This window comes from Callospermophilus lateralis, chromosome 8 (assembly GCF_048772815.1).
Source record: "Callospermophilus lateralis isolate mCalLat2 chromosome 8, mCalLat2.hap1, whole genome shotgun sequence".
NCBI lineage: Eukaryota > Metazoa > Chordata > Mammalia > Rodentia > Sciuridae > Callospermophilus > Callospermophilus lateralis.
This window is the reverse complement of record NC_135312.1, coordinates 31,050,935-31,061,627: the sequence shown is the minus strand read 5'-3', so window position 1 is coordinate 31,061,627 and position 10,693 is coordinate 31,050,935. Positions and strand designations below refer to the sequence as shown.

Below are 10,693 nucleotides of genomic sequence, written 5' to 3'. Positions count from 1 at the left end.
GGGTCTCATTAAGCTGCTCAGGGCCTCACCAAGTGGCTAACATTGGCTTTGAACTTGTGCCTCTTGCCTCAGCCTCCAGAGTCACTGGAATTCTAGGCAAGCATCACCGCACCTGGCTTGACCTCATTTCTTAAGGTTCCAACGCTTCCCAATACTACCACCCTGAGGTCTAAACCTCCAACGCACTGGTAGAGAGACTTACTGACACCATAGCACACAGTAATGCTCATGAGTACTGTATTAGCTTTCTGTTACCACTCTAACAAGTTGTCACAAACTTAGTGCCTTAAAATCATTTATTATCTCAGAGCTGTGGAGGGTTAGAAGTCTGGAATGAGTCTTGCTGTGCTAAAATCAGTGTTCAACATGACTGCTTTTCTTCCAGAGGCTCTTGGGAACAATGTGTTTCTTTGCCACGTCAGATTATAATTGAGAAAAGGAGAGACAAAAAGGAATTCTCTTAGCTTCTAGAAGCTACTCATATTGTTGGTTCATGGCTCCTTTTCTCCATTTTCAAAGCCAGCAACCTTGGTCGGTTCCTTCTCAAGACGCCATCTCTTTGGTACCCTCTTTGGCCTCCTTCTTCCACTTATAAGGATCCTCATAATTACACTGGACCTACCTGGATAATCCAAGATAATCTCCCCATCTTAAGGTCATTTGATCTACAATCTTAATTCCTCATTGCCCTGTAACTTAACACACACACACACACACACACACACACACACACACAGGTTGTGAAGATTAGGGCATGGCCACCTTTGAAGGTACATTTGATTGAAAGTAGGAAAGGAGTTGAGATACACAGGAAGTAAATTAAGGCAGAAAGTTTAAAATAAAGAATGAAAATCTCTAGTCTCTTCTAAGTTACAATCTGTTGTGGTCAAAACCCATGTGGCCTCAGCAACTCTGGTCCTACTTGGAGCCATAGTACCAAGAGCTGAATCCCAGCCCAGTTGGACATTGAGGTTGTAGGTCACTTACACCCACTTTCCTAAGCCACAGTTTCTCCCTCTGAGAAAGAACAGCAATACCTGCCTGCCTATCTCAAAGAATTGTGGTGATGATCACAAGATTTGCTATGATAGCCAATGCAAATACAAATCATGTTGCTTTATTATATGTAGGAGAAAATAAATGTTTGAATAGTTGAACGAATGAGCTCAGCTTGCTGATGACCTTATTTCAGTCAGAGACTAAAAGTAGGAACAACTTTATTTATCTTATTTTAAGAAAAGGTAATGTGGGAATGACCTCATCTTTAGGGTTTATATACAACATAACCAACATGTAGACATCACCATGAAAAGAAATTCTCTTCCCTTTTGGATTGCTGACCCTTAGACTTCATGTAGGACAAAATTTTTTTTCTATCATTTGAGATTTGGCTTGAAATGTACCCTGCCTAGCAAACTTACCACTGAGACTTAAATCATTCTCAGAGCATGTTTTAGAAAGTGAGTTGAAAAAAAGGAACTAAGGGGGAAATATTTGTTCAGGAGAAACTCTTTGTCAGAGCTAACCATGATGACAAGCCAAGTCAAAGAAAAGTCTAAGAGATGTCATTAGATTCAATTAAAGGAAGAATTTTCCAACAACAACAAAAAGCATATTTTAATATGAACTAAGGGAACAATGGGAAAACGTTTTTGTCTTGTTTTTTCTTTTCCTTTAAATTTTAAACACTGATTTGCAGGGCTTTGTTATCTGAACAGCAGAAGAGGTGAATAGTTGTGTCAATTAGAGGTGTCACCCAACATTCTGGAAGGTTATGAAAGGAGTCTTTCCTTATTTCCTCCAGTTTCCCGCCTTTGAACTTTTGGATCGCCTTTTAACCTGACAGATAGCGGCAATGTGGACTTGAAGTCAAAAATAAAAAGTACAAACAACAAAACCCCTAAACTACATTTGAACAACAATCTGGCTTAAAAGAACACTGGAGGAGATCGCAGGGAATTTTATTGATTTCACCCCAGGTATCAAATATCTCCTAATCCGCTCTTGCTATGATCAAAACAGTCATCACAAACACCATGATGAAAAAAATCCACATGAAAAACCGGTCTATGACTTTCGCAACCTTCTTCCATTCGCTCCCCTTGGAGTTGGTGGCCTTGTGATCTTTGAGGCACTTGGCTATGTACTTGATATTTCTTGTCAGCGCTTCATACCGGGCACAGTAACCGTCAGCACCCTGTGGGTTCCCACCCTGGCACCCCAGGTCATTCTTTAAGAGTTTGTTCATTTCCTTTTTTCTGGGAAGGTCTTTGTTCCTGGCTGTGTTCAGGTTGGACTCCGGGAGTTTGCCATACACCCTGGGGAGGTGGTCCCGCTCCCTGCTGTGGCGAGGGCCGAGGCAGCTCTCCCCCACGTCGTAGACAAACAAGATCCTGGACATGTACTTCAGGATGACCACCCTGGCCCAGTGAGGCACAGGCCGGGCCTCAGCCCCGCAGAAGTGGATATTCATCACCATTATGGTCAGGGCCGTGGAGGCTGTCATCAAGGCCATGGTGGCTATGTAGTATTTTCCTGGAATTAAAACAACAGCAGCTAAGTCGGCTTTAACACAGTCCTCTGATTTGCTTAAAGAGAAAGAAACCATCACCTTTTCTCAGGAACTGGCCTATTCAGTGGTCACTAGTGCAGACCTCTGAGTCAAATCTTTTGAGTTCAAATGCCAGCTGGACTTATAACCTGCCACGCTTCAGATTCCTGCTGTGTGAAACAAGTATAAGAATAGTATCACGAGCTGGGTGTGGTTGCACACACCTGTAATTCCAGCAGCTCAGGAGGCTGAGGCAGGAGGATCGCAAGTTCAAAGCCAGCCTCAGCAAAAGCGAGGTGCTAAGCAATTCAGTTCGTAAAATAAAAAGTAAATAAATAAATAAAAAGTAAATAAATAAACTCAGTGGTCGAGTGCCCCTGAGTTTAATCCCTGGTAACAACAACAACAAAATAGTATCATGAAAATATGAGGAGGCTTAATAGAAAAGATGCATGTAAACATTTTCAGCACTGTTCTTGGCTCCAAGTTAAAAGGTTTGCAAATGTGTGCAGAGATGAGGATGTGAAAAACCTTGCCACTCTCAACATACAAGCAGTTAATGAACTTCAGCAGGTCTCAGGCTTGTCTTTAAACTTTGTTAATATGGAGGAGAATTACTAGTGGGTAAGAAAAGAGACACCGTGTCACTATATCTTTAAAACGGGAGTATATAAAGCAAATGTACATGAAAAAGGGAATTGAAGGAAAGAAACAATAAGGAGGGCGAGTTCATGAAATATAGCACAAAAAATTAAGAAGATGAGCAAAACAAAGGAAAGCTTTTGGAAAGAGTAATAAACCTGGGCATGGTGATGGCGGCCTCTAGTCCCAACTACTTCAGAGACTGAGCTAGGAAGATTGCTAGCCCCGGGAGTTGGGGCTAGCCTGGGCAGCTAGCCAGACCCCCTCCCAGAAAAGAAAAAGATACAAAGGAGAAGAATAAAAGAATAATAAAATTGAGGAATCTTTGAAATGCCCACTCACAGGATAGAGAAAGCAAGAGGAAGAGAGAATACAAAAGAGTAGAAATTTGGAAAAAATAAAATCATATTAGAAACATCTTTATGATAATGTACTTGATAATCTAGGCGAATTTCAAGAAAAAATACCAAATGTCAAAATTAATGCAAGAAAAAAGAACACTTGAATAAAAATGGGAATGAATTATACTGCTTATCCCCATATAGAAAAAAACTATAGGTCCAGAAGAATTTGTAAATGAGTTTTATCAAACTTTCAAGGAAAAAAATTCATCTTATGTAAGATGTTGCAGAAACAGAAAAGGAGGGATAACTTTACTCTATGAAGTCAATTTAACCTGATCCTTAAAGTGATGAGAAAAGAAATATTAAGGCAATTTCGCTTAGAGACATATTTGAAGAGTTCTATATAAATATTAACTAACTGAATCCCATATTGTCTTCAAATATTAATATGTCATGAAAAGGGAGAGTGTGGTCCAGAAAACCTTTTGATGTATTTTACTCTATTAATGTGTGAAAGAGAAAACTCACGTGATTGTCTTAACAGATGAAGAAAAGCATTTGATAATGTTTATAGTCCATTTATTATTTGTTAAAAATTCAGGTCAATTTAAAAGTGGGGGTAGTTTTTTTTTGTTGTTGTTGTTGTTGTTTTGTAAGGTAAAGATCACGAGCCAGAAACACACACCAAATACTGTATACTTAATGTGGAAAACTTAAACATGTTTCTGTAAGATTGGGCACACATTTCCTAGGTGCTACTAATAATAAATTGTGACTGTTAATCTTCTCAAGAACTGTGTATACACTTCCTGAAAAAAAAATTCATGCCATCATAGAAACAAAACAAGTGATGCTTGCAAAATTCCAGAGAGTCATCTCTCTTTAGAAATTGTGCCAACTAGATGTTCAACGTCAAGGCTAAAGAAGAGAGGATCTGCCAATAGATCCGCTTCAAACAGAGTTATGATTGGCTGTCATTACTGTAAATCATTTCTTCCTCAGGAGAGGCAATAACAATGCCAATGTCTCTCTTGCTTTTTATTACTGGAGAGGCAAACTTAGTGTGTTTATTTCTCAAAAAGGTAGGGGTGTGTGTGTGTGGGTGTGTGTGTGTGTGTGTGTGTATGTAGGGGTTGCTAGAAGAGAAATGAAAAGGAAGAAATCTCCAAAGAAACCAATTCCACACTGGATTAGTTAGAGAGGATTCTACAGAGAGGAAACTGGATTCCACAGAGAAGAAAAGATCATTCAGCCTCCCTTTGAACCAAGGGACTTTAAATATCTTGGAGATCTCAAATTTTTCCTCATTGCTTATTTTAAAGAACTAAAAATTAGATCTAGGTTTTTATTCTGGTAAGTGTCTATTCCAACAGCAAGTTTTGGAGATGGAGGCATTGACTCTCGGGGACGTCCCCAGTGGAGGAAGTAGGTGTTAATGGTGACAGGAGAGATATCAGACCAAAGTAGGTAAAAGAGCAGGGAGATGAGGATGATCGCCTCATCCTGTATTCACCCTTGGAGAAACATTTCACCATCGCAGAGTTTTGAAAATGTGCTCTGCTTTAGAATGAGCTTCATTCAATTCTCAAATGTTGGTCAAAATTGTTAAACCAAACTCCTTCAGTTTAAGAAGCTGCATTTTAATAAGTTCTTCCACTGCTCTTATACCCAATAAATGTGAAGAACTATCTCATTAAGGCTGGATGTCAGGCTTAGAATTCCAGCTCAGCTTTCTATCATGATTCCCAGTCTTCCCTAGAGGAAAGCCCTCATAATGTGAAGAGATAATAAAAGTCACTGTTAACTCAATACTTGCCATATGCCAGGCTCTGCACCAAGCATTTTCTCAGGAGGTAGCAATTATATAAATGTTGCAGATGATGAAGCAGAGACTTAGAGATGAAGTAACTTGCCCAAGATTGATCTAGGAGTCACTGGTAAAGTCAGGCTTCTTTGGCTTCAAAATCTGAGCCTTACCTTCTGAGTCAGTGGTTTTCAGACTTGCACAGAAAGTGCATCAGAATCACCTGGAAGGCTTATTTAAACAGATTGCCAGGCCTTACTTCTAGAGTTTCTAATTCAGTAGGTCCAACATGGGCCCTGAGAATGTATATCTGTAAGTGCCCAGGTGATACTGAGATGGTGTGTCCCAGGACCACCATTTTGAGAACCATTGCTCTAAACCATAAAGCATCTTGGTGTTCTTTGTGTAAACCCAGAGACCAAAAGACCAGTTTTGTTCCAATAGCCCCATCTAAGATACCAACTGCAGACCCTCAGTGAACCACGCAACAGCCTAGATTAAGACTTAAGTTGGCCCAAACGTTACAATTTCAAGGCAGAATCACAACCTCCGGTCACTACCAAGCGAGACTCAAAGGCACTTGAACTCACCTATCAGAGGGACATTTTCTGAGGCTGGCATAATCTCTGCCACCATGAGCTGAAACACAGTCATGGCCAACAGGATGGTCACTCCCAGGGAGACCTTCTCCCCAGAGGCTGCTGGGAGATAAAAACTCAAGGGAGCGAGAAAAGATATGAGGACACAAGGGACGAGGAGGTTGACTATATAGAATGAGGACCTCCTCTTCAGAAGGAGGGTGAAGGTCACATCTGGGTAAGGCTCAGAGCAGCAGCCGTAGGAGATCACATTCTTCACGGCAGGCATGCCATTGACCTCCCATTCCACATCTTCGATGAAATCCGAGAGATCTCCACTGTCCAGAGCGTTGAATATGTCCACCTGATTGCCATTGTAGGTCCAGGAACCAAAAGTCAGGTTGCACTGCTGGTTATCAAAGGGGAAGTAGGTGACATCCACCACACAGGAACTTTTGGTGATGGCTGGTGAATCCCAGGTGATGAGTCCATCGTACCGCAGGACCACATTGGTATTTACCGGCTCTGAAGACTCGTCATCAGCCCTGGAGGTCAGATGAGGACAATGACTATCTCTTCCTAAGATAACTCAACTGCCTTACCCAAGGTATTTCATTGCCTTGTGCCGGGCACTTCAGTGTCCTTGGCAATGGATTAACTTTCTACCTGATGTCCTGGCTTAAGAGTTTGGATTCACCTCTAATGTGCCCTTCTCTCCCATCTCCATTGACACACCAGGACCAGGTTCTATTGGATTCTTCCTTTAAAACACCTCTGCTCTATGTTCCTTCCATCTATTCCCAGTGCTACTCCCTTGGTCCAGGTCAATGATCTGAACATCCAGACAAAAATTAGCCTGTTGAGACTAAAATCTGCTTACCTGATTTTGTTCACATAGGCCCCAGAACATTAAAAATAGCTTTTTGTTGTTGTTGTAAGAGTTGTATATTTGTATTTAGGAAACACAGGGGAAAACAATCATTCATCCATAATCTTAGAGATAATCACTTATTCAGGTTTATATCTTCCTTTGCATTATCAAAATCTATGCCTTACATTTTTGAGTACAGAAATTCTATTTTCCTTTAGAAAAAAGCACTCTTTCTCCACTGCCATTGCAAAGACAGAGGAACCATTTGCATGAATTCATGAGGGCACTTGGGTCGCTTTGACTTAGGATTTTGCAAGGAAGCATTTCAGTAAGATCTGGTCACTGCCTTGGCCAAGCAAAGCAAGCCAGAGGAGAGAACCAGCATTCTGTTTGTTTTCCAAGGAAAATTATTAGAACTTACAGAATGCCATCAGAAACCACCTAAGCCAATTGTATTCTCAAAGGTGAACTGGAGTAATAAGGCACCAGTTTCGTTCTTGAATGTTATGTTGCTTGGAAGGACTATGGAAGATTCCCCTGGTCACTCAGAGTGGGGAATGGACAGCAGGATTGGGGCTATGATTCAAGAGATGGTGCTCCTTGGATGAGCTCTCTGAGTAAGAAGTGACACTCAAATCCAAGCTCCCTCTTACTAGTCTTGCTTTCTTAAGGGAAATTTGTGTCCAATAGATGCTCCACCCAGGGAAGAATCCTGTCCCAAACTACCTCTCATTCACATTGTTCTGAGCAACAAAAGAACCTTTCTCAACCCACAGAAACTTGTTTTCAAAATAGAGAGAGGGTGGGGGGAGAGAGAGAGAGAGTTTCCCTCAACAATAGGTGAAAAAACTGAGCTTGGATTGTGATGGAGATCTCTGGTTTCCTCCCATAGTATGGACTGTGGATTGTCAGTACCAACACTCTCCGGAGTTTGTAGAAAGGAAGAACACAGGTCCACCCGCCGAATCTGAATCGTATTTTGACAAGATTCCTAGGTAATTTGTGTGCACTTTATAGTTGAGGAACATAATTCTTACCTACTTATTTACCTAAGACCCCTTGCTCCAAGAGTGGGAAAGAGTCAACTGTCCTATACGCCTGTTTACAGAGTCCAAAATCCATAGTCCATCTTCTAGATGGACCATTCCAGTTTCATTTTAGTAGGATCATTGTTATTGACATATAATCATGAACAGTGAATGCTGCTGTTCCATAAATTGTATCCCCAGAAAATTCGTATTTTGAAATCCTAATAGCCCCACATCTCCGAATGGGATTTTATTTAAGATTGGGATCATTGTGGGTTGGGGTGGTGGCTCAGTGGCAGAGCGCTTGCCTTGCACATGTGAGGCACTGGGTTCAATCCTCAGCAGCACATAAAAACAAATAAACAAAATAAAAAGATATTGTGTCCATGTATAGCTAAAAAATGTTTTAAAAAAATATTGGGATCATTGTAATCCCATCATTATGTATAACTATAATGAACCAATATAAAATGTGAAAAGAGGGAAAAAAAGATTAGGATCGTTGTAGATATAATTAGTTAAGATGAGATTAACTTATACAATAGGGTGGGCATCAAAGCCAAGATCCCTGGTCTCCTTATAAAATGGGAATTTTAGGCCCAGGTAGAAGAAGGAGAGCTTCAAGTGAAGATGAAGACAGAGTTCAGGGTGTTGCTTCTACAATTCAAGGAATGTTGAAGATGTCAAGAAACCACCAGAAGCCAGAGGACAGGCTTGAACACACTACTCCTCACAACCCTCAGAGGGCGCCAACTCTTGATTTCACATTTCCAGCCTCCAGAACTGCAGGACCACGAATTTTTGTTCTCTAGGTCACCCAACGTGTGCTATTTTGTTACAGCAGCTCTAGCAAACTAATGCAGCTTCCAATTTCTCACCAGAAAAAAGGAGACTATAGATGGAATTTGATGGTTTCCTTCCAGCTCTGAGCTTCTATGATCTATTATTTTACTATTTGGGCTTTTATGACCATTATTTTAAGGTCTAAGAACACGGATTAATCCTTAAATTCATGCATGTTTTAAAAATCCCTTTTTCATTATGTATAGGTTCTATTAAATCAACAGGTTCATTCCAGGAAAACCTGGACTTGTACTTACTTATTATAAAGAACAATGTCTGGCCTCCACACCAGGTCACTGGGAATCCTGATGGAGTCCAGCCCATCATACTGGTCTCGATCCCACGTGAGATATGCATCATGCCAGATTTGGCGGATCCATAGATAGGCGGTCAGAATTTGGTTTCTTTCATCCTACACAATGAATCTAAATGTCACTTTATCTGATTGACACTTCAACCAAATGCATTTCATCTTCAGGAAACTTACTCTTCACAATTAATAAGTGAGATTTTCAATGAGTAAGTGGTAACTTTTTAATTCTATCCTTTTGATGGACTACCAAGGCCATTTTTTCCCTTCTTGATTTAGTGTCTCAAATGCAAAGTGGATAGATATTTAAGTCTTTGGGGTTTTGCATGGATCGACTGCTTGATTTTCAATAAAAAGGGATCAACTAATAGAGGGAGGAAGAAATATTTACCATGAACAGAGGAAAAACCCTTACATGTGCACTCAAGCAATGAGGTGACATAGCTTACAATGTCAGCTTACTTTTGTTAATATTGAGATTAAATTCACAAAACATCAAAATCATCTTAACCATTTTAGAAGTGTACAATTCTGTGGCTTCCAGCACATTCTCAAGGTTGTACAACTCTCACCACTATCTAATCCAAGAGCATTCTCATCTCCCCACAAGAAACCCCATAACCACTGAGCAGTCTCCCACTTCCTTCCCGCCAGCTCCTGGCAATCAGTCTGCTCTCTCTCTCTCTCTGGATTTACCTACTTTGGAAATGAGGTATAAGTGGAATCATACAAAACATAACCCCAGCTTTTTTTTTATAGGATCTAAGACTGTTAAGTTTTATGACCAGAGCTGTAGGTCACAGTAACATTAATGAACACTGGGTAACGTTTAGTGAAACGGTTTTGTAGAAATCTTCCCTCCCCTGTCATTCTATTCTCCTGCCAGCTTGTACACAGGACTCTGCTTCATTCCCTCTCAAGTTCCCCCTTAAGACCTTCTCTTCAGGAAACATGCTTTCTTTCATCCTGAGACCCTTTCCAAATGTCACAACTATCCATTACTCACCATATCCTTAATCTGAGAAAGGGTAATCTGCAGCGTGACATTCAGGACTTTATCTGTGTCTTCTACTGGACGAAGAGCATTGGAATAATCTTCAAAAAGGTCATTAAACAACTTCTGGGCATATTTTCCATCTGCTGTTTCTACAGCTGCTCAGAAAGAGAGAACGGTATCAACACTCAGGGTACTGTGTGTACTCAAGACAGAGAATACCAGGCTGAGGTCTAAAAAGGGGGATGGCCCAACTTTGGCTAGAGAAAAGCTTTAGGTAGATGGATGGTTGTTTTTCTGGCCTGTCCTACCCAGATCAGCACGAGTCAGTGGGGAGTACAGACACTTCCTGCAGTTAGGTCAGTTCTCCTGTCTTTCTTGCCCCAGCCCCGACTTCCTATCAAGGAAATGACCCCAGAAAAATACAGATGGTTACACACCACCAGCCTCTCACCTCTCAGTCTGGAAGCAGCAAAATAAATCCAGCAAAAGGAGATGCAAGAATGGGGCCAGATCATCATTTTTCTGATCTTCTAAAATGTCCTGGCCAGGCAGTGTGGGCTTTTACTTCCCTCTGTGAAGGGAAAGGGACTGGGCTCAAAGAGCCTGCACTGCCCCAGTCTCACTTGGCAGATGGAGAGCACAGGCTTGCATTGCACGTAGGACCAATATCTTGACATCCAGACCCACCAGCCCTCCCTTCTGGTAATAGGAGACAGGCAGCTCTA

General features: G+C 41.1%; 1 protein-coding gene across 1 annotated transcript; it reads right to left on the bottom strand.

The window, feature by feature from the left end:
- Nucleotides 1-1,993: 1,993 nt before the first annotated feature.
- Nucleotides 1,994-10,483, bottom strand: Chrna9 (cholinergic receptor nicotinic alpha 9 subunit). Its single transcript, XM_076864968.2, has 5 exons — nt 10,420-10,483; nt 9,978-10,123; nt 8,919-9,073; nt 5,932-6,464; nt 1,994-2,535 (listed from the first exon to the last, which is right to left on the bottom strand). The coding sequence occupies exons 1-5, from the start codon at nt 10,481-10,483 to the stop codon at nt 1,994-1,996; spliced, it is 1,440 nt and encodes a 479-aa protein (XP_076721083.2).
- Between the last annotated feature and the right edge of the window lie 210 nt (nt 10,484-10,693).